General features: G+C 46.6%; 2 protein-coding genes across 2 annotated transcripts in view; one reads left to right on the top strand and one right to left on the bottom strand.

Annotated features, from left to right (window-relative positions):
* Positions 1–982: 982 nt before the first annotated feature.
* Positions 983–8,810, bottom strand: dcp1a (decapping mRNA 1A). The gene is made up of 9 exons (XM_076026191.1): positions 8,617–8,810; positions 8,255–8,295; positions 7,795–7,922; positions 6,130–6,196; positions 5,825–5,963; positions 5,624–5,713; positions 4,378–4,992; positions 4,090–4,302; positions 983–3,294 (listed from the first exon to the last, which is right to left on the bottom strand). The coding sequence occupies exons 1-9, from the start codon at positions 8,746–8,748 to the stop codon at positions 3,214–3,216; spliced, it is 1,506 nt and encodes a 501-aa protein (XP_075882306.1). The 5' UTR covers positions 8,749–8,810; the 3' UTR covers positions 983–3,213.
* A 1,935-nt stretch (positions 8,811–10,745) lies between these two features.
* Positions 10,746–21,581, top strand: part of cacna1db (calcium channel, voltage-dependent, L type, alpha 1D subunit, b) — a 61,210-nt gene continuing 50,374 nt past the window's right edge. The window contains exons 1-3 of the mRNA XM_076026190.1: positions 10,746–11,328; positions 12,876–13,347; positions 14,199–14,304. Of these exons, the coding sequence (XP_075882305.1) occupies positions 11,301–11,328; positions 12,876–13,347; positions 14,199–14,304 (606 nt within the window). The 5' untranslated portion in view covers positions 10,746–11,300. The remainder of the gene's footprint in view (positions 11,329–12,875; positions 13,348–14,198; positions 14,305–21,581) is intronic.

Below are 21,581 nucleotides of genomic sequence, written 5' to 3'. Positions count from 1 at the left end.
CAACCCGTGCCTACAGAATAACGGCAAAATCAGTGTCTCGTTAAAACTTGACGCGTATTTCAGGACCACGTGGCCACCTATCGCGGTTTTTATTTATTTATGTTTTTTTTTTGTTGTTTGTTTGTTTTTTTTAGCGCATCTCATCAGTGTTTAGACAACCATTGAAATGAAATATTAATTACAAAACAACTATGCATCCGATTGTGTGTCCCATAATGTGTTTATTGCATTTGTTTTCATTATCAATAAACAATGACAGATATAATGACTTATTTAATGGAGTGGTTACTATATATTGAATATTGGAACACGAGGAGGGAAAGGAAGAGGAGGCTGACGTGCTACAGGGAAAATCACCAACGACAGTAATCTCGATTTAATGACATTTGTCCAACGAGGTTGATCTGACTGGCTGCACCTGCTTGGAGCATTAGCAAGGCCATTGAGATTAGTGGCAGTGACAATTAGGATTTTACGCTCCAAGAGCGCTTTACACGCCTTCGATCACATTCTGGAGTTCTGGGAGATGAAGAGATGAGATTTTTCTTGAGTTCAATGTGATTTAACGATTGACGCGTTTTATCAGAAAAATAGTCCAAGAACCTACTACTGCAACTGCCTCCAGTTTAATATTTTCAAAGACGTGCTGCCATCTGGTGGTCAAACAGGCAAACTGCACTTGATCTTCGCACTGAGGAGGTGGCAGCACCCCCTACTGGCGGAAAATGACGAAATAATTACTCAAATCTTTTTTCTCCTTTAAATTCATTTTTTTTTCCCCCTGCGGTTGAATAGTTTTGTGTACTGAACGAACTGAGCCATTTCCCCAAAAAATAAAGTGCACCTCTACAGCTGAGACTTGTAGCGCCTCAAGCAGAAAGTTTCGATGTAAAGCAAAAAACCAACAACTTTAAAATAGGCACGTTCATTTAAACAAAAATTCAAAACAGTGTTTTCAATATTAAAATGAAGCAAACCAAAATGTTTTTTCTAACTTTTAATATCACAAAATAATCATAAGAAATGAACTTAAGCTCAAAGACAAGTGAAAGCAATTAGACTTTTTCCAAAATCATCCATGGTCAATAAGATAAATCTGAACACATAAAAATGAGCCTAAAATATTAAATATGTGAACAGAATGTAAAAAAAAAAGAAAGAAAAGAAAATCTCTGCATTTCTTCTTGTGTGCGTTTATTATTCAGCCAACACGTACTAAAAGGTTTTGCACGATGACGCCTGGAATGAAAAGCGTGTATCTGGGAAGCAAACAGAACGTACAGTGGAACAGCTTTCCCAACTGCAGATGTGTCCGTTTTGCATTTGAAATTCTAATTTTGGCAAAATAAAAAGGGGAGGACTGATATGACAAACAGCTGGTGCTCAACATATGGACCTGCAGCCAAAAAACAACTGCAGGTTAAAACAAAACAAAAAAAAAACAAAACTGGCACATCCAAAGAGTAAACAGCAAGTACATTCATATCGGGCCAAATGCCAGTCATGATATCACAATTAATGGAGATACGTACTGTACATATTATAGATATTAAGTGTTTTCCCGCTTTTAAATAATGCTGCAAAGTCTCCTTTTCATGGTGCTTGCAGTATGTGCATGTTAAATATCTGACAAAAAAGTCAGACAAAACAAAAAAAGGCAGACCAAAAAAAAAACAAAACATACTGGACTATTTGTTAAAATACTAAATTCAAATGTTTCCGTTTGTTTCTCAATCACGTTTAGGTCGCTTAACGGTCCTTGCAGAAATGGATTGATCGGGAGCTTTTAGTAAATGAACAAACTTCTTTTTGAAATATTCAACTTTTGAGGTGAACTATATTTGCTGACGTCATCAGAATGCACAGTGTCGTAGGTGAGGGGGACGCGGACGCGTTTTCCGTCTGCCCTCCATCTGCGAGAGCAAAAGTCAAGGGTCATAATCAGTTTCTACTGTGACGTCTCTGCGAGCGCATGAAAATGTTAAGTTTGCCTCGGAGGTCACCCATCGTGAACATTACTAGTGTAAATGGAACTGCCTGGTAACATGTTAAAGCTATTTAAAAAGCATGTCTGTGTCACATCCCCCAAGTTTCCCTGTGATTTATTAAGAGCGGAATGTAAACAAAAAGCCAATAATATAAATAGCATTTTTGTGCTAAATGCTCATATTTTGATTTTAGTCAAGTGCCATGGCAGGAGCCCCAAAGGTTCAGCTAAAAGATTCCAAAATGCTGGTTTCAGAAAGGCATCGCAACGGTCCACTGCTCCGTGCTCAGCCTGAAAAACTAAACGACGCACAGAGGAGTGAGATCGGCTGCTGGAGAGAAGCCGCACGGACGAGCGGAGAACCAAAGCGAGAGGAAGAAGAAGCTGGGTTTTGCCGACACACTGGTCTTAAATGTTGACGAATCTGCTGCGAGGGGCGATTCTGCATCGAGCTCTGAGCTGTAAGTGCTGCCAAACAAACGCATGAGTACCGAATCCGTCTGAGCGCTAAAAAAAAGAAAAGTGTTCCTCAACAATCGCCTCGCGATTCCAGAGACCCTCGCTGAACACAAAATGCCCCAAAAATGACTCGATCAGCGCCTCTGCGGTGTTAAAAAAAAAAAAAAACCTAAACAAAACATAGAGACCTCAGCAATACTTTCAAAAGAAGATTCAAAATATGAGATTAACTTGAGACTCAAAGGGCAGTTTGTCTGCGGAAAACAGCACCGAGGTCCCGGGCATGATTACAGACAGAGTCGAGTTGCTGCGCTTGTCCTCCAAGAGACGCGTCACCAATGGAAACGTGTCTGTGATCCCCGACGAAGCCGAGCCGCCCCAGAATGTGTGTGTGTGTGTGTGTGTGTGTGTGTGTGTGTGTGTGTGTGTGTGTGTGTGTGGGGGGGGGTCCCAACCTTGGTCCCATCTCTTTAAAAAGAAACAAACAAAGGTAAGAAAGAAAAAAACAACCGGCAAAGGCAGAAGCTGGGAGCTTTGTCTCCGCAGTGTCGCCGGGAGGGGGGGGTTCTAGTTTGTGACGAGAGGCAGGGAGTTGAGCCGTGGGGTCCAAACGGCGTCCGCGAGGACTCGGGGACGTTCGCAGATACGGACCGAGTTCAGACCGAGCGACGGGTCCTCGCTGGAGCGTGACAAGACTTCTGCTTCCATGAGCGGCGGCGTCAACAGTCCAAACGTCCGTGGTGGTGGAGGCTGATCAGTGGATTCAACTATAGTTTCAAGTTGCCAAAGTCTTTGGAGAGACTCTGCAGGTAGGCCTCGTGAATGGCACCCAGGAAATCTGAATCAGTCTAGACAGGAAGGGAAATACATCAGATGTGGGGGTGAAACACGTCGTCTAGGAATGTTTATTGTATAACTCAGTACAGCTGCCTAATGCGCCTTAGTTGGCGAAAACAGCTGCAGGTATGGAAACGATGCAAGTTCACAAACGCAAGTGTGAACGAGGTACAAAAAGAGGATGGTGGCGCTGCAAGGCACAACAGACGCAAACCAAGAAAACGCACGCGCCACGTGAAACCAGTCACTACAGCAGAAGTGCTCCAAACCTGCAGGGGGCGCTCTTGGCTGAACAGCTGAGCGGAGAGACACACGGGGAGACCCGAGGACGGCTGACTGACGGTGTTTCAAACGACCGCGGCAAAGCGCGGCTTGGGACGCTCATGTGACTTTTATTTCATTTCACGCCAGTTTCTACTGGAAACTTTCCCGTCAGCCGTCCTCTGTCTACCCGTGTGTCTCTCCGTTGAGCTGTTCTGCTAAGAGCGCCCCCTGCAGGTTTGGAGCACTTCAGTTGTAGTGCATGCGTTTTGCGTGGCTTCTCCGTTTGCAGAGCATTTGATGATGAAGTCTGAGTTGTGTGTTTTTACGTCTTGCAGTGCGTTTATTTCGTTTGCGCCACCGTCCTCTCTTTGCACCTTGTTCAGACTTGTGTCTGTGTTCGTGAACTTGCATCGTTTCCATACCTGCAGCTGTTTTCGCCAACTGAGGCGCATTTAGCCAGTTGCACCGTGTTTGGCCCTCGTCGGCCTCCGCAAATGTCACGAATATCAACGATCAAAAAAATGAAGAGCTCGGCCTCTGACCTTCAGGAGGTGAATCAGAGTCTCCTGCAGATGCGCTTTGCTGCAGAGGCCTTGGGTCGGCTCGGCAGCTCCGACGGCGGAGGGTGGCTCCGCGGCGGCCGAGGGGAGCGCCGGCGCCGCCGACTTCATGAGCGACTGCTGGAAGGCGCTCGGGGAGAGAAGCACCGAGACCTCCGGCCTGGGAACAGCCAGGCTGGGACTCCTGGGTACGGCCTGCGGACGCAGAGCAGCGTGAGAAGACACGGAGGCAGAAACGCTGGGACAGATAAATTCAAAAGCCTCGCTTACAGACAGCGGCTTGATCACGTTGGGCGGCTGAGAGTAGACGTCCATCTCCGGGCCGTGCTGCAGGATGGGCTTCCCCGCCAGCTCCTGGAATTTATGTGGCGGGAAGAGCGCGCTGGGCAGGAAGTTGGGCGCCAGGACGGGTTTGTGGACGTCCACCGCCGCCGGTTTGAGGGAGCTGAGAATCTCCTGTCCCATGTAGACGGCAGGGGCAGGCGGTGGCGGGGCCCCGGGGCCGGGGGGCGCCGAGCGGACCTCCGGGCCGGCCTGAGGCATCATGAGTGGGGACACGGAGCACAGAGGCTGCGGTTCGGGCCTGGGCGGCGCCGTCGCCGCCTGGAACACGGGACTGGGGTGCAGGGCGTACGGAGCCGGGAGCAGGCCCGGGACCTGGTGTCGCTGGCCCAGTCCGGCCTCGTGGCCCGCCAGGTGAGGAGGGAGCATGGGGTTCTGGTGGGCCGGGGCGGTGAAGGACTGGTTCTGGTGGTAAGCTGCAGACGGGTCACTGGTAACCACGGCGGCATTGTGCGTGGGCATCATGGGTAGGGAGGGGTCCTTTGGCAGCAACGAGCCAAAAAGTTCTTCCACTGTGATCTGCTTCACCATGGTGTGAGAGCTCTGGTGGAGGAGGAGAAGAAAAGAGCAAAAATCACACGTGTGAAGAGCTGTTTTTCCAAACTCAATTTCTACGGGTGCACGATAAATATCGGCCTGTCAGGAATTAAGACGTTGTACCGATAAATCCGATATTGTTCAAAATAGCTCCAATAAAAAAAGCAAATCCAGCGCCCCCTCCCTCCATGGACGTCCTACCTGTGCCGTAAACTTCGCCTGCGTGTGTGTGACAATACAGTAAACATGGCGTTGATTGTGTGGGGCTACAGTATTTTGCTGTGTCTGAAGAAGACATTTCGCCTGCCATTTGCAGCAAATATTCAGTACACATTTCACGAGGGTGGAAAAAAAGAAGAAGCGATAAATCCAGTTTTTCTTACTTCCAGGTGTGCGTAAACTACAGGTGAATCTAAATTTAAACATTAATAAACATAAACATGTTATCGGTGTCGGCTGGAAAAACCACATATCGTGCATGCTAGAAATGAACAAAAATCCTTTCTAGAAATTGACCCTCTGTGGTGTCACAAAGGGAACCAACGCCTCCATCCAGGTATTACTTCTGGTTCTGAGACTGCCGAGACAAATCAGTTCAGAAATATAATTTCATAATCTCTTCATAATCCCTACGTACCTTTTCGGGCTGAGGCGCGCTGTGCACGACTGCGTGCTCTGCAGGTCTCACCATGTGCTCTGCTGTCTTGTCTGCTTCACCAGTCTTTGTCTGGGACACACAAATATAAAACGTTTTTTTTTCACACGTAGCCCTCCCAGCAGCATGTTTTTGCTGGAGACTCTGAACTCGTTGTCCTGGTGTGCTGGCAGGGCTCCTCACCCTCTGGTATTCCTCCTTGGCTTTGCTGAGCAGCTCCAGGATGTCGATTGGCCGCGGCTCCGCGACACCGTTGGTCCTCTGTGGTTCTGCTCTCTCCGGTGACCCTCTCTTGGCATGCTCTGCTTCTTGCTTCACGATCCTTGGGGACAGTTTCAGAGTGACTCTCGCTCAACACTTACACTCAGTAATTCATGAGACATGTTCTTTTCAAGACGGGCTTCTACTACTAAAGCAAAACCAAACACTTTTGTTCAACGAGAGAGAAGAGATGACGGTACTTCAATGCACCTGTCTGGGTTACTTACTTGACCATCAGCTGTGCAATCCGTTGACAGTCGCTCTTGTCGTAGAACCAAATGCTGTAGATTCCCACTGCGAGATGAACACAAACACTGTAACACTGCAAGCGAAGCGACGCTATATTAAAAAAAAAAAATGCTGAAGAACAAACAAAATTTGTTTCATTCGGGCAAATTTGCTGGAAATCAGTGTGAAACCGGAGAAATCAAGAGGAAGAGCACATGAGTGTGAACAACAAACAAACTCATTTTATGTCGGCAGTATTTTTTGCTGAAACAACAGACAAAGATTTCTTGTGTGTCATTTGTGTCTACGCAAATGTGAAGGAACACTTGTGTATTGACGCTCCCACGGGAGGCCGAGGTAGCCTAGCAACCATGAGTGCTGGCCTCCCAGCAGCTCCTGCTGATACCAAGGGAAATATGTAGCGGTGTAAACAGGTGGGTTTGTGTGTGTGTGTGTGTGTGTGTGTGTGTGTGTGTGTGTGTGTAGACTGGTTGAACTAAATGATGCACTGGAAGTGTCGAGGACAGTCAGTGAGTTCAGTCAGTGAGTCTCAGCATTCTGTCTTTATGCTACCGAGGACTTCTTTCTTTAACTTTACAGCTGCTGGAGAATTCCATCTTTTTCTGCCTGTTTAACGACTGGAAACCTCAACCGGCGTCAACGGAAGAAGAAGACCTTCAAACACAAACAATCGCAGGAACTACAGAGCTGAGAGACAAACAAAGGATCCACAGCAGAAAATTGGATTACGGAGGAGCTTGCATGGACCATAAGGCTGAGTGAGAGATCAACATAAGCAGCCTAATGGGATAAAAAGGAGCAGGGGGCACCATTAGGGAGGGAACACTCACTCCAACAGAGGAAACCATCAATAAGTAGGGTTGCTGTGGATTTGGCAAACCGATCTTTTGCATTATAAATCCAAACTGATACAAAATTCGACATGTGGAGATCAGGACTTGGACTCCAGTAAAAAAACTGCTACTGGAGAAGCAGCTCTGACCTGACAAGGCATCAGCACATCATGCCTTCCATACCTGCCAGGCTGATGGGCAAACCGACCCCGAAAGGGGAGCAGTCTCCGCTCACCTTGACACTGGCCATGTTATTTTTCCTCATCAGCAAGCAAATGGGAAAGCAGTCAAAATCCCTGTTCGTGGCACTGATGAAACTTCTCTTCAGGCTCCTCGTCGATTACCTCGGCGGCAGCGCTGTCAGTTACTTTCTCAAGATTTGAGCGGCGAAGTTCACCCCGATGCAGGCAGCTGCCGCCTGCGGCCAGGCTGAACCGAACCTGCTGCCCCCCGCTTGGCCATGAGTGGAGAGAATACCTCAGAGGACCTTCTTTTGCTCAAAGCCACCTCGGAACAAGATGATGACTTTAACCAAAAGGGAAAAGACACGCTCCAGGCAAAGCTTGGGTGGTATCTCTGCGGCTTTTTCAGAGGTAGTCGCATGTTCTCCTGCCTTTCACGTGCGCGCGAGTGTATGTATGACGCAGCAGTTTGTGATGTACGGTGTGAGGTACTTTATGTGGCGCAGTAGTTGTCTCATCCAGGTGAGACTAGTCCTCGGATTTCATAATGTGCTACACCTACAGACATAAATTTCTGTTTGCATTGCAAAAAGAAAAATCTGCTGTTTTGAAGCATCAAACTACTCACAATTGCCAGTCCTGTAAAGTAGGAATGGATCTTGCAGCTGGAACTCCAGATCCTTGTTGATGGGCTCCACGAGGTTCTCTGTGCTCAGTCGGTTCATAATAGTGAAGCCATGGTGAGGTGAGGCAGACCTTGGATTAACGGACACTTCAATTATCATTACTGCCAGTTCAATTAAAATCTTAAAATTAAGCCTTAACTTGAGTATACAAGGTTATTTGGATAGCTAGTCAATGCATAAACCGTCAACGAGTTTCCTAAAGCGGGAGTTTGAAAAGCCGCATTAAAAAAAAAAAAAACAGGACTCAATGCTTCACAGACGCCGCTTTGTTTGTTTACAAGGCCGCAGCCTGCACATGTGAGTGGGATACGTCAATCGGCGGCGCGAACACATGCAAAACAAGTAAACAACCTTCGTGGTCGCTACGTGAAAAATATTTATTGTTACGAGTTCTGAACTTACCTCGTATAAACAAACAGAGTGCCTTCGATTTCGGTCTTCTCCTAAAAACAAATATGAATAAAATGATAAATGACCAAAACACCCGTAGTTGCGCCGAAAAACGACAAGAAAAAAGGAGACACGATATGCACACGGCGGCTATTAGCAATGTTACGATAACACTGGCTCATTTTCAGAAAAAAAAAACACAAATTGATGGAAAAAATACAAAGAGATTAGTTAAAGGAATACAACGGGGGGCTTCATATAACGCCTTTGAAAAAATCAGATATTTTTCTATTGCAAATGCGCTTAACACGAAGCTGGTGTTAGCATGCTAGGCGAATACACGCAACGGGAACGTTTGGTGTTATCAAATTTACCCATTCGTTCTCTTTGGAGTTGAAATTGTAGAGAGCCACCTGGCCGGTGACATCCAGTAATTTGTTAATGTAAGGGTCTTGTCTCTGAAGAGCTGCGAGGCTCATAATATGTCCAGCATTAACGGTCTCCATCTTGGATGTGACTGTTGTTGCTCCCACACGGACAGATTTTAGCGAACACCGACGACTTCCGTTGTTCTCGGAAACCGACGTCGTCCAAAATTTCAGACAGATTTATTCCGCGCAGATTAATCTGAATCACAAACTAGGTCATTCGCAATTTAATAGAGTGCAATTTTAAAGCCAAAAGGACAGACTGAAAATGACGGGAAGCCTGCAAGTCTATCCCCTGGTGCTCTTTTAAAAATAAAACTACCGCAGCATATCAGGGCAGGTGTAGATGTTAACAGCCTCAAGTCTAACTAAGGCTACAGCGAACGCAGTTTTAAATGAAATTAAATGAAATGAAATGAAATGAAATTCCCAGAAACACCAAATTAATGAGGCAAAACCAAAAGTGACAAGTAAACTAATTTGTCAAATTCAAACGTAAAAAGTAGACTAATAAACGTCGATCAACCCTAATATAGTAAAAAAAAAAAACAACAACAACAAAAAAACAAGTAAAAAAAAAAAAAAAATCACAAAGAACTCCACAGGGCAGCGCTGCAGCACCTAATTCTGGCACCACTCTGCCAGTCTATGGGATTTTCCCACAGGCTTCATGCAATATACATGGGAATACTGTCATGCTGTGGTGACAAACCGAGTTTGGCTTTTATTCATGGAGTCCTTCAGGCAAAGTGAACTAGCTATATTCTGGAACAATTTGCACTCCTGTGTTGGGTTGCGCACAAATAAATAAAATTATGATACAATATAATGGTTCCATCAATATGCACCCAAAGTTTCTTCATATTCACTTTTGTTGCATTTTTCATTTTAAAACTCACATAATCTCAATTTTAATGTCAAAATCATTTTACTGTTTTAGCATTTCGTCCAGCTCATGCAGCTGCCTGCCCCATCATGCACCTGCTTTAGGGAACATTGGGGCAGGGATTATAATCGGGGATTACACGCTACCATGAAACTGTTATCCCTCATACAGGCACAGGTAATCCAATCACTGGTAACCTTCCAGCGCAGCTCCAACAACTCATTTCCTCTCGAATCGCCGCGGAGTGAGGGCAGAAAAACGGCGCTATGAGGCCTCAGAGAAGAGCAAGGTGACCGAATGCCGTTCATAATAAGGGGAAGACCCCTGAGGGGTAAGTGTATGGTGCCGGACTTTCAGTAGATTTAAGGGATGAGGGTATGGCGTTTATCCTCAACCGCAGAAACGATAGAGGGATAGTGGGAGGTGAAAGTTGGCCTCTGGTAACTGCGACGATGCATTGATCATGTTTGTTTCGGCAGAAATAGATTTGCAACCCGAAACGGGCCAGACTGCATTCGAGTGTTATTGATGTTTTAAAAAAGTCGCATGTTGATTTGTGGATCCTTGAACAGAGGCGTTAAAGATAAACCTATTTGGTCTTTAAACTGCGTGCGTCTCTGTGTGTTTCTGTGTGTGTTTGTGCCTTTGTGTCAGACAACTCTCTCCCCCCCCCCCCCTTTAAAGCCTATCACCTTAATGGAATTTATATTCAGATGTAGGCTACTCAGCTTCAGTCTCCTCTTGCTGCTCCACCTCTTCAAGGCTCGCTGAGAAGTGTTGTGCCAGTGAATAGTTAAGATTACAATAAGCTATTTCAAATGGAATTATAGTTTATGACAACAACGATATTAAAATGGTATGACAGGGAAAATACTGTTATCCCATTGTGTGTGTATGTGTGTGTGTGTGTGTGTGTGTGGTTGTACAAATTGAAAATGTCGGTCCTGATTTTTATTTTATTTATTTATTTTTTTTAACGATAAACTCTCCATCTGCGGCACAGGTACTCGGCAGGATATTTTTTTTTTTAGTAGATCCTGTAATTTTCTGCCGTAAACTGTCAGGATGATGAGTTGACAAGGCCTGTGAAATGGCTGGCAATTTTTGTTGTTTTGTTTGTATGACTTAGTTACATTTTGAAGAAGAAGAAGAAGAAAAACGAGCGAATATCGAATACAAAACCAACTTTACCGCGCCCTCTTGAGGTAGTTTTTTTTAAAATTTTATTTATTTTTTTTTCATGACGTTGCTACCCCACTACCTCGCACCTGGTTGCAGATTTATATTAGTTACACTGACTTCCATTGTAAAGTAGCAAACCCCGCTCAGCCACTGGGTCGCCGCACTTCACACGTCCAAGTGGGCGGCAACAGGTGCACATCATCCGCGGCTGTGATTCCAGCGCGCCGTGCGCTGCGTAACGTACGACCGCAGCCGCTGCGAGGAGAACTGACGAGCCGCGGGGTTGAGTCGCTGCTGTCAGCACAGCAGCAGCAACAGCAACAGCGCGTCCTCCCCGCCCGGTCCGCCGCGGATCTTGTAAAGCTCGGCCAGCCAGCCAGCCAGCCAGCCAGGCACCCGGATGTGGCGAAAAATGTTTGGCGCCGCTCGCCGCTCGCGGGCTGCGCGCGGGGGAAACATCTGATCACAGTTCGGGCTCGCGCGTCGACACCCTCCCGGACGATCTGTTTTTCCGCCACGATGAGCCGGATTTGAGACGGACGGTGTCCATGTGGATTCGAGGATGCCAGAGACAGATGAACCGTCTGAAGGTAAAGAAGAGAGAGAAAAAACAGGAGAGGATAGAGGAAGAGAAAAAGAGACGGAGAGGCAGAAACGTGCGTGGGGGAGAGCAGAGTTGCGGCGCAGCGCAGCGAGAGTGGAGGCGAGAGCGCCCGTTTGTTTGTTGGTTTGTTTGTTTGTTTTTAATTCCAGGGATGCGTGTTTATTCTTTGTCATCACCGCGTGTAAATCCCGGAGTTATGGCAGTTTTTTTTTTTTTTTGGATCGTGCCCAACTTGTTGTTAGTCCGTAGGTTGGCCGTGTTGTAGCACTTGATGTTGCCCTGACATTAGTCATCAGTTCCCCTGGGAAGCGAGTTGGGAGATGGGTGACCATTGTTCCATCTACTGTCAAACAGCACGACAGCAGCAGCGGCGGCGGTGGTGGTGGTGCAGCCACTCTCTCCACTGTCGTTACCGATGATTGCCAAAATTCACCCGAGTCCACACCGTATTGACCAAATTGTTGCGTCAGTTTTCAGAAGTTGTTCCAAACAATTGCTTGTCGGGCCGGGAGTGGAAGCTGAACGGTGAAGTTGAGCTGAGAACTCACAGCAGGTGGGAGTCGGAGTGTGAAGCTCGGGCGTTTAACATCCCGCCGCGCTGCTCATCATCGTTCTCCATTTTTCAGAGAAAATGTCAGGACAGGTGGGAGTGAAGTGGCACAGCAACCGCAGTTTGTCAGCACCTGAAGGAGGTCCCTGCACTCTGTGAACACTAACTAACATTTCGCGGTGATAGAAAATTCACCTGTTTGCTTCAGGTGGACTGAAATCTGACTGTGAATGATGATTCATTTGGTTTTTAGCACAAAACAAAATCGCTGCAATCCAGAACACCTCTAAAAATTCAAGCATTTTTCAAGAACTTTATTCATAATGAATAAATTATTAGGCAGCTGGGGGAAGATTGATAAAATTCATCTTTTTTGAGTCACATTGTTTTTGCTTCCTGAGTGAGTGAGGTCTGTAGATGTTACCAGTGACAGTAATTCCCTGGTGTGGTTCTACTGTGGACTTGCAGTCAACCAGAGAGGCTGTTTCAAGGGCACCGGCCGTCTTTCATACCCGTGGTTTGCATTGATTTCAAAGACTCCCTCTCTGTCTCTAACTCACATTCATTCACGGCCTGTCTGCTTTTCTGCTCTTCCTGTTCTCCAGTGTTCTTCCATCTCTCCTGGCCCCGGTGGGCCCTAATGCACGCTTCCAGCAACTTATGGAGTTGTGTAAAACTTGCTGCACTGCATGAATTACAAAAATGCTGTATTATTTTCATTTTAATCCAAATTAAATTCTGGGCCTCTTCTGCGCTTTCAAATCAAAACATTTCAACCAGAGAGATTAGTTTGAACCTGAAGTTCCAGTCTCAACCTTTCTATCTTGGCTTCTCTTTGTTGTGGCCATGTATTAAATATAGTCACAACGTCAACCCGGCACCAGCTCCTGGTTCCTGGGGCTTTCAGATGTTTTGCTTTCACACATCTTTCATACTGGACGTGTAACAGTTGCTCTTGTCTTTTTCCCACGTCCTCACTTTAGGGGCACAGTATGCCAGCAACAGAGGGGCCACTTCCTCCACCAACGCCCCGGGACTCTGGTCAGAGAGCCAAACCCGTCTTCACCACCTCCACCCACCCGAACACCTGGAGGCCCCGTCCAGCACCGGCAAGCCCGTCGGCTCCTCCACAGGTCTCCTCGGTGGGCCGAGCAGGGGCGTCCCGGTGCACGGTGCTGCCGACTCAGGCGTCAGTCCAGTCCTCGCTTGGCACGCTGCCATCAACGCCGCTCGCCAAGCGCAGGGCGACGGCGCCAAGCCCGACAGCAGCTCGGCCCCCACGGTGTGCACCACCGGGCAGCCTCCCGTGGGCTCGCTGGCACAGAGGAAGCGGCAGCAGTACGCCAAGAGCAAGAAGCAGGGGGGCTCCACCAACAGCAGGCCGCCACGAGCCCTCTTCTGCCTCACCCTCAACAACCCCATCCGCAGGGCCTGCATCAGCCTGGTGGAGTGGAAGTATCCTTCACCTGGCCGGAGGAATGGATAGATGGATGAATGGCTGAAGGATGTGTGATCGTATGTATGTGTGTATCTATGTATCTATCTACCTGTCTATCTATCTATCTATCTATCTATCTATCTGGGATGCAAATTATCGATTCATTCATTAATCGTTAGTTGATTGACTATCGATCGGTTAACGATTAATTGATCAGCGGCGATTTTTCCTGAGAACTTTCAGACCTGAGACACCTGAAACATTTATCCTCTGACTTTAAGTTGACTCCTAATGGGTCACATTTCAACTTTCATTTTTTGTTTAAAAGTAACTTGTTCTATATGGTATATTATGACCATCACAGTACCTACAGGTGAATTGCTCTTTCCTGCCACTACACTGTTTTAATGATATTAACTACCCTTGTAAAAAATGTTCAATTAATAGCTACCAATTTAATTTAATCAAATAAATTCTTAATCAACAATTAATCGATAATCAATTAATTGTAATCATCCCTACTATCTATCTATCTATCTATCTATCTATCTATCTATCTTGAAGCATGCGTGGTTGGATGATGCATAAACAGAATGATGGAAGGGCAGATGATAGATGAATTTGATAAAGTTGAATAACGGGCAAAACTGATAAATAATTCCTAGCAGTAAAATTTTGCAACATTGTTACTTGGCTGCCGCTAGTGTTGTTTTAAATTGATTACATAAAGACATCAAAGTAAGAAAAAAAAACATAATATTGTCAGAAAATACATAGTATGACGTAACGCCTTCACCAACTTCAACTCCCATGATGCTTTTTTCCCCCTGAGCTTTGTCCCTGTCTTCCTTGACGCTCGTCTCTCCAGACCGTTTGATATCTTTATACTGCTGTCTATTTTTGCCAACTGCGTGGCCTTAGCCATCTACATCCCTTTCCCCGGAGACGACTCCAACTCCACCAACCAAGAGCTGGTGAGTGACACCAACAAAAAAAAAAAAAAAAAAGCTGCAGCACCTGCCTCAGTTGAACATTAACCTGTATTAACCTGTGCTCTGCTCGAGTGTGTCGTGCGCTTGCTTCGCGCTGCATTTGTTTGCCGCTGGGGGAAAACACCGCGTGTGTGGGGATGAAGGATGTGACGGCGCAGGTGGAGATGTTGCTCCGACGTTTCCTTTCGGTGTCAGAAGCTACATGTGGCCCAGAAATGTATGTCTCAGTTCTGGTGTTGGGTTCAGGTGTGAGCTGTTACACTTTGCCCTTGAACTGCAGTGACGAGTGAAGCGAGAACTCTGCAAAAAAACGACCGAAATATCTGGATTCAACTGCCGCTGTAGAATCCACTTAATCCTTTGTGTAAATATTAAGTGGACAAATTTGAAATGTTACGCCTGATTAGCCCCCCAAGTACCACTGTACCAAAATGGGATCACAGTTGGATGCACTACTGTAACCTGCTGTTCGGTGTTGTGTTTATTGCATCATTATTGTTTTTGCAACTCCAAGCCCCCTTTAATCAGACGTCCTCCTGGGATTGATGCCCAGGCCCCTGCTCTTTGTGTGGGCTTTTTGTCTGCTGCAGCCGAGAGCGACGGGGTTCCCTCGTGCTTCCCCGCTGCCCGTGGCACGCTCTCTGTCGTCGGCCAACTGGCACACAAAAAGCCAGACGGCGCACCTTTGCGTCAGTGCCGTCAGATGTCTTTCCCGGCAGTCAGTATTTAGGCGGCTGTGTCGCGTTTCACTGGTCGCGTTGACACGCGAGCACTGGGTCATTCCGGCGAGAGTCGCCGCAGCTGGCGGGATGAGGCGTGAAGGAAAATTAATGATTTGACGGCGAGGCCTCGTCTCAGTGGCGACGGCGGGGCAAACTGTCCAATCACAACTGGGTTCTTGTTTAACAGCAACTTTCCAGAGTTCGGTCTTACTGACAGTAGCAACAAAAAAGTCTGTTGTGTTCAAGGCTGCAGATGAACTGAAGTTGAACTTTATTATTTTGTTTTGTTAAAGAAAGTGCTCATATTTTATTCAGTCAAGTTTTTCTTAGCCTACTAAGAAGTTCCTTCCCTTCGACTTCATTTTGTCTTCGTTGATAGATTTAATATTATTTTCTTTTGCTCACACAAGTAAAGATGATTGAATCGTCATCCGATGTGCTGTTAAATGACGCGTCAGCAGCACGTCGGATGACGCTTCTGAGGAAGACTGGAGTCACAGTGGAAACTGTCAAGCAGGTAACATCTTTACGTCTTATCTTGCCTGGACAAAAGACAATAAGAGCAGAGTTCCTTCCCTTGTTAGACTGTCTTGTTTACTTCAAACAAAACTGGCCTGCTGATACTCATTTATTATCCAAGTAAAGGAGTGTATCAGCTCATTTATTAGCTCACTTTGCTGGAACAATTAAAATACAGAGGTGAGCGTAAACACGCATTAATAAAGGTAAACGCAGTTGCCGGGGGCTCCTCGGCCCGCCGCTGATTGCGGTACGAAGGCGGTGCCTGTTATCAGCCGCAGCAACTCGCGGCCAAGCTGACAGATGTTTGTTGAAAAACAAAACCCGGCTCGGCGCCACCAGGGTTCCCACGGCAGAGTGACGAGGAAGCTGTTCGACTAAGCTGGACGACTTGTAATGAGTGCGTGCGTGAGTACCACCTGTTGAGCGCACTGCAGGGTTTTCTCCCAGTGAAACACTCGGGACGAAACTCCATCCATCCATTCAACCCTTTTCAATACCAGCTTCTTCCTGCACTCATGATTTTGGGGGTCTGCTGGAGCCTCTCCCAGCTGTCATATGGCAAAGGCAGGGCGACACCCTGGACAAGTCGCCAGTTCGTCACAGGGCCACACAAACGACAATCACACCTACGGACAATTTAGAGTTAACAATCCACCTCAAATACATGTTTTTGGACTGTGGGAAGAAGGCCGGAAAGCCCAGAGAGAACCCACATAGACAAAGGGATAACATGCAACCACCACACTGAAAGGCCCCAGGCCCAGAATCGAACCCACAGCCTTCTTGCTGCGACCACTGCGCCACCGGATGAACCTCCTCAAAGCACGAATATATCAACTGAATAAATTAGAGTAAATGTAATTGCGGGAGCACCAGGACCAGCAGATGAGTTCAGGTGTGGCCTCTGCTGGTGGCTGCGCTCCTCAGGGTCTAAACGGCTAAAAGTGCTTGACTGCGGTCCAGAGAAAAGCAACCGCAGGGAAAAGCTTTAGCTCTCAAAACTGGTCTTTACTCGGCTCTCTTCGGGGAAAATCGTTGGACATCAGATGTCATCGGCAAAAGAGCAGTTTAGGGTTGGTCTTTTATTTTTTTCCTTTTCGAGAGAGTTTAATCCTATAAGTGAGTGACCTCGAGGGACTCTTCCATGCAGAGCAAACATTTGCTTTTTCCTTTTTTTCGCTCTCGCGAGCCCGGCGAGGGACACTCTCAGCCTTGGCGCGGGGATTGCGCACGCGCTCCTGTTTGTTTTTGCGCTCCGGCGGAGAGTGATGGAGCGAGCGGCTGAGAGACGGGACGCAGAGAAAACGTAGCATGTTCCCGCAGCAGATGGGGATTATTCACGCCGCCCGAGTCTCTGCTGCGCTCCGTGCACCAGAGTACACCTCGTGTGTCGATGTTAAAGATGACACATAACGCGTTGTCCTCCCCAAATGTTTGTAACGTCCTGGATTTCGTCGGGGTTGCGTCTGTGTATTTAGCTGCTGTGGTCGTCCAGTTCCAATCAAACCCTCTGGTGTTGCACTGTGTGTTACGTCTGTGTGGGTTTTTTTGTGGTTATAAACATAACACAAAAAGAAAAGAAATTTGTGTTTGATAGATTTCTTTCTTTGTTGTAAAAATGTTTCTTGTAAATAAATCTTACACTTGTAAGCAACATGCATTTGTAGGGTGAGCAGCAGAGCTGAGTATCTGAGTTGCACCCATGAAAAATGTGACGAAGCTTCCCTGCCGACTCAAACAGCTTCTTCTCCTGTTGCTATCGCACTGGTGTCGACAACACCTGCAATGGAACCTGAACAGGTGGAGGAACGTTGTGTTCAGTGGCGAGTCCAGATTCTGCCTACGGCAGTTGGATGGTAGGGCCAAAATGTGGAGAAGACGTGGAGAACGCCATGCTGATTGCTGCACCGACAGAGTAAGAGAAACAAGGCTTGTCATCATTGGAGGTCATCTCAATGCAGAGAGACATACGGAGATGAGATTCTGCAACCAGTGGCAATCCCAATTATCTCCACAGTCTGGGACCAAACTCTGTCCTCCAAGATGACGATGCTCGCCCCCTCAGAGTGAGGTTCATCAGAGACTACCTTCAAAATTTGGGAGTGGAGAGGATGGAATGGCCAGCCAGCAGTCCTGACCTCAACCCCATTGAACACTTGTGGGATCAGCATGTTGGTGCCAGAGTGATCGACACAACCACGTTGGCTGACTTGTGACAAATGCTGGTTGGAGAATGGGATGCCATCCCACAGCAGTGTGTGACCAGGCTGGTGACCAGCATGAGGAGGAGATGCCAGGCTGTTGTGGCTTTGTATGGTTCGTCCACACTGAGGCCACTGAGGCACCTGTTTGTTAAATTAATAAATTGTTAAATTGCCAATATGTTTCGTTTCTTCAAATTTCAATCATCCAATCCACCATACAAGAGTCAATAGCTTGACTCAGCAGAAAAGATTTGTCACATTTTTCAGGGGCGCAACCCAGATACTTAGCTCTGCTGCTCAGCCCACAAAGGCATTTTCCTAGTGTGGCACCATTGTAAATGGTAAAAAACAGGCTTTCCAACAATATAAGAACAACACAGATTTATTTCCAAGAAGCATTGTTGTAACAAACAAAATAATCTACCAAACACAAATTTCCTAACTTGTTTACTAAATGTTTATTAGTCAAACGGTTGTGGTTGCCATTAGCCAGTGAAGTTGATGGTTCTTTATGTGACCTATTTGAGAAAAATAAAGAGTCCAACATAGAAAGCAGATTGATTTTGCCCACTGACGCAGCTGTTCAGCTCTTGTACCATTACAGCGATACAACTATGAAGTATTTTTACCCTTGAATGATTCATTCAAGTTATTTTGAGCACATGTGCCCGTTTTCATCTGAAAACACTGTTTCATCCTTGGTGCATTACTGAAATAAGTCCTGGTGTGCTTGCCAAAACGAAATATTTGTGGGTTTTGGTTTTTTGTCTCACACACACACACACACACACACACACACACACACACACACACACACACACACACACACACACACAGCTGCTGGCATTAGGAACTTGAAACTACTTCCTGTCCCACACTGGGCCTGCTGGGAGTGTTGACCTGCTACAAGTCAATCAATCGCAACAATCAACTGAAGCTATCTGCTCATCGAAAACCCCCCGCGGCGATGCTTTGAAGCTGAATCCAGGGGTGTCGTGAGGAGCGAAGCTGATGAAAACGTGTGTGTGTGTGTGTGTGTGTGTGTGTGTGTGTGTGTGTGTGTGTGTGTGTGTGTTGTTGGAAACGACAGAAATGTAAAACAAGTGCCGCCCACAGCTGATGAAAGGTTTCAGCTCATCCCGCTCAGCAGCAGCAGCAGCAGCAGCCTCGTCTCCCCCCTGCTTTGAATAAGAATCCCATTCATGCAGGCACAACATGTCAGCGAAGGCCGTTGTTGAACTCATTAGTGTGTCTTCAGCCGCCGCGTGTATTAAAGCCCCACCGCCAGCGAAGTCACCGCGCGGCTGAGCACCAGCTTCGTTCTGGGCCGTGTGTGTGTGTGTGTGTGTGTGTGTGTGTGTGTGTGTGTGTGTGTGTGTGTGTGTGTGTGTGTGTGTGTGTGTGTGTGTGTGTGTGTGTGTGTGTGTGTGTGTTGGAGAGAGGGAGAGAGATTAAGCTGGTCAGTGGATTAGTCGTCAGTAAATGAGAGAAGGTTGCTAGAAGAGAGAGTGGAGGGGCTTTACAAGTGTGACGGCCAACTGACTGGAGATTGGAGCATGTGACTCTGTCTGTCCATCCATCTATCTATCTATCATGCAGGATGCATGGTTGGATGATGTATAAATAGAAGGATGGATGATAGATGATGAACTTATTGAGCGTCCTGACGTAATTTATAATAATGACTGTGTGTATATATATATATAAATATACATATGTATATATATGTACATGCATTTTTTTTTTTTTTAAATTTGATTCGTTTTTTCTGTGTCTTTTTTTAAAGTGTTCTGAACCATATGACAATCTTTAAAGTTGAAACTGACGGTTGTTAAGCCACATTCCATTCCTTTCCATCCACCATAAATTGATGAAGCACAAACTCGTGAAGTGACTCGAGTGGAGACAGAACCTGGCGGCCCTGCGCTGTAAATCACATCCCGCCAGTGACCTTTTCTTTTTTTTGTTTTCGTTTGTTGTCTTGCCCTCTGCCGTCGCTCCGCCCTCTCCGCCGTTATCCCCCTTCGTCTGATCCGTCTGCCGAGCCGCCTCGCTCCGTTCACACACGCCGCGCCGTGTAGGTTGAGAACACCTCGCTGCCGCTCCGCCCGCCTCCTCTTCCTGCTCACCAGAGAATGATTAATATCTTATTAAGCCGGTTAGTGATTTAGCAGACTTATGACAGCCTCTCTGACCGGGAGCTGACCAACACGCAGCGCTTATCGGCTCATAATCCCATAAGTATCCCATATGAGCACTGCTATATGAGTGTTTTGAGTGTGTATACACACACACACACATACACACACACGTGTGCGTCTGAGTGTGTGTACACCAGGGAAATCAGATTAAAGGCGAACATGTATGTCAATAAAAAAACACAAGGACTTGACCTGTTACGTCAGTTTAAAGTCGGGATGCACGGCGCTTCCGCAATCATATTGGTGCCACCGGATGTTCATCCCTTTTTTTTTTTTTCTTTTTTCTTTTTCAATTAATCAGTCGACCTGATGACTCTGATGTGAACGACAGATGTCTCGGCCGTTTTTGTGCTTTCTGGCCTCACGTTCTCCAGCCTGTCGCAGGAGCACAGACCTGAGACAAGATGAACTTAAAATTGGGAATTAGGTTTTCCGTCTTTTATTGCATTATTCTAATAATATATATATATGTATATATATATATATATATATATATATATACATATGTATATATGTTTTTTTTCTGGTGGATTAGATTCATTTGCTTCCTTTCTTCAAGGCCAGAGGTTTGATTTGAGGGCTCTAGCAACGTTTCCAAATTCACTGCTTTCAGTTCAATTTCATCATGCAAAATTAAACTGGTCGTATCAACAATCATTACATACAGTATAATGAGAGGACAGAATTTCTTTTCCTCGTATATTGTGAAATATAACCAGTCGCAGTGTTTGGCCACTGGAGAAGCTAATAATCCCCATATTATATTTGATCATAAGCTTTTCCTTTCATCCCACAAAAACTGTGGAAATACATCTGTTTATATTTTCAATATCTGTCAGACACATATTAAAACTAAAAAAAAGAAGAACTGTGAGTTTACAATCCCTGACACCCATGGACACACTTTATCTTTAAACTTGCGCCGACAGAATCGAAAGACGACGCCATCCGTTAAAAGTATTTTTAACGTTCCTGTGCACAAGTGGGAGATCTCTCCCTCTCTCTCTCTCTCCCTCTCTCCCTCTCCCTCTCCCTCTCTCTCTCCCTCTCTCTCTCTCTCTCTCTCTCTCTCTCCCTCTCCCTCTCCCTCTCTCTCCCTCTCTCCCTCTCTCTCTCCCTCTCTCTCTCTCTCTCTCTCTCTCTCTCCCTCTCCCTCTCTCTCTGCGGGACTCAGTTGTTCACCACCTTTGATCTCTGACTCATCCGGAGATATTTCTCTCCTTTGACTATTTCGCGCCTCCTTCCCCCCCCCCTCCGCCTCGTGCCAGGAGAGTCTCTGCGGAGACGATGCCAGCGAGCCGCCTTCCAGACGGATGACGTCGGACGGGATGCAATCCCTCAACCGGCGGCGCCTCGGCCGCCACCTGTGACTCAAAACTGTCAATTCAAGCCGGCTGATTGTGTTTACGTCGGACTCCTCACCTGCGTCCAACGAAAATTCCAACGTTTCTGTTCCTCGCTGATTTCTCATCAGCATCAGTGGGCAGAGCCGGTGACTCATCCACCCTGAATTTCTCAATGAACGCTGAGGAACCGTAAAGAAAAGTTCCTTATAGGAAGGGAAGAAATGTTAGTCACTTCACATTAGGCGTGCATCCTGGGACGCGCGT

The sequence above is a fragment of the Nelusetta ayraudi genome, unplaced genomic scaffold (assembly GCF_046127955.1).
Source record: "Nelusetta ayraudi isolate G7.1 ecotype Tasmania unplaced genomic scaffold, CSIRO-AGI_Nayr_v1 ptg000019l, whole genome shotgun sequence".
NCBI classification, from domain to species: domain Eukaryota; kingdom Metazoa; phylum Chordata; class Actinopteri; order Tetraodontiformes; family Monacanthidae; genus Nelusetta; species Nelusetta ayraudi.
This window is presented reverse-complemented; position numbering and strand designations above follow the sequence as displayed.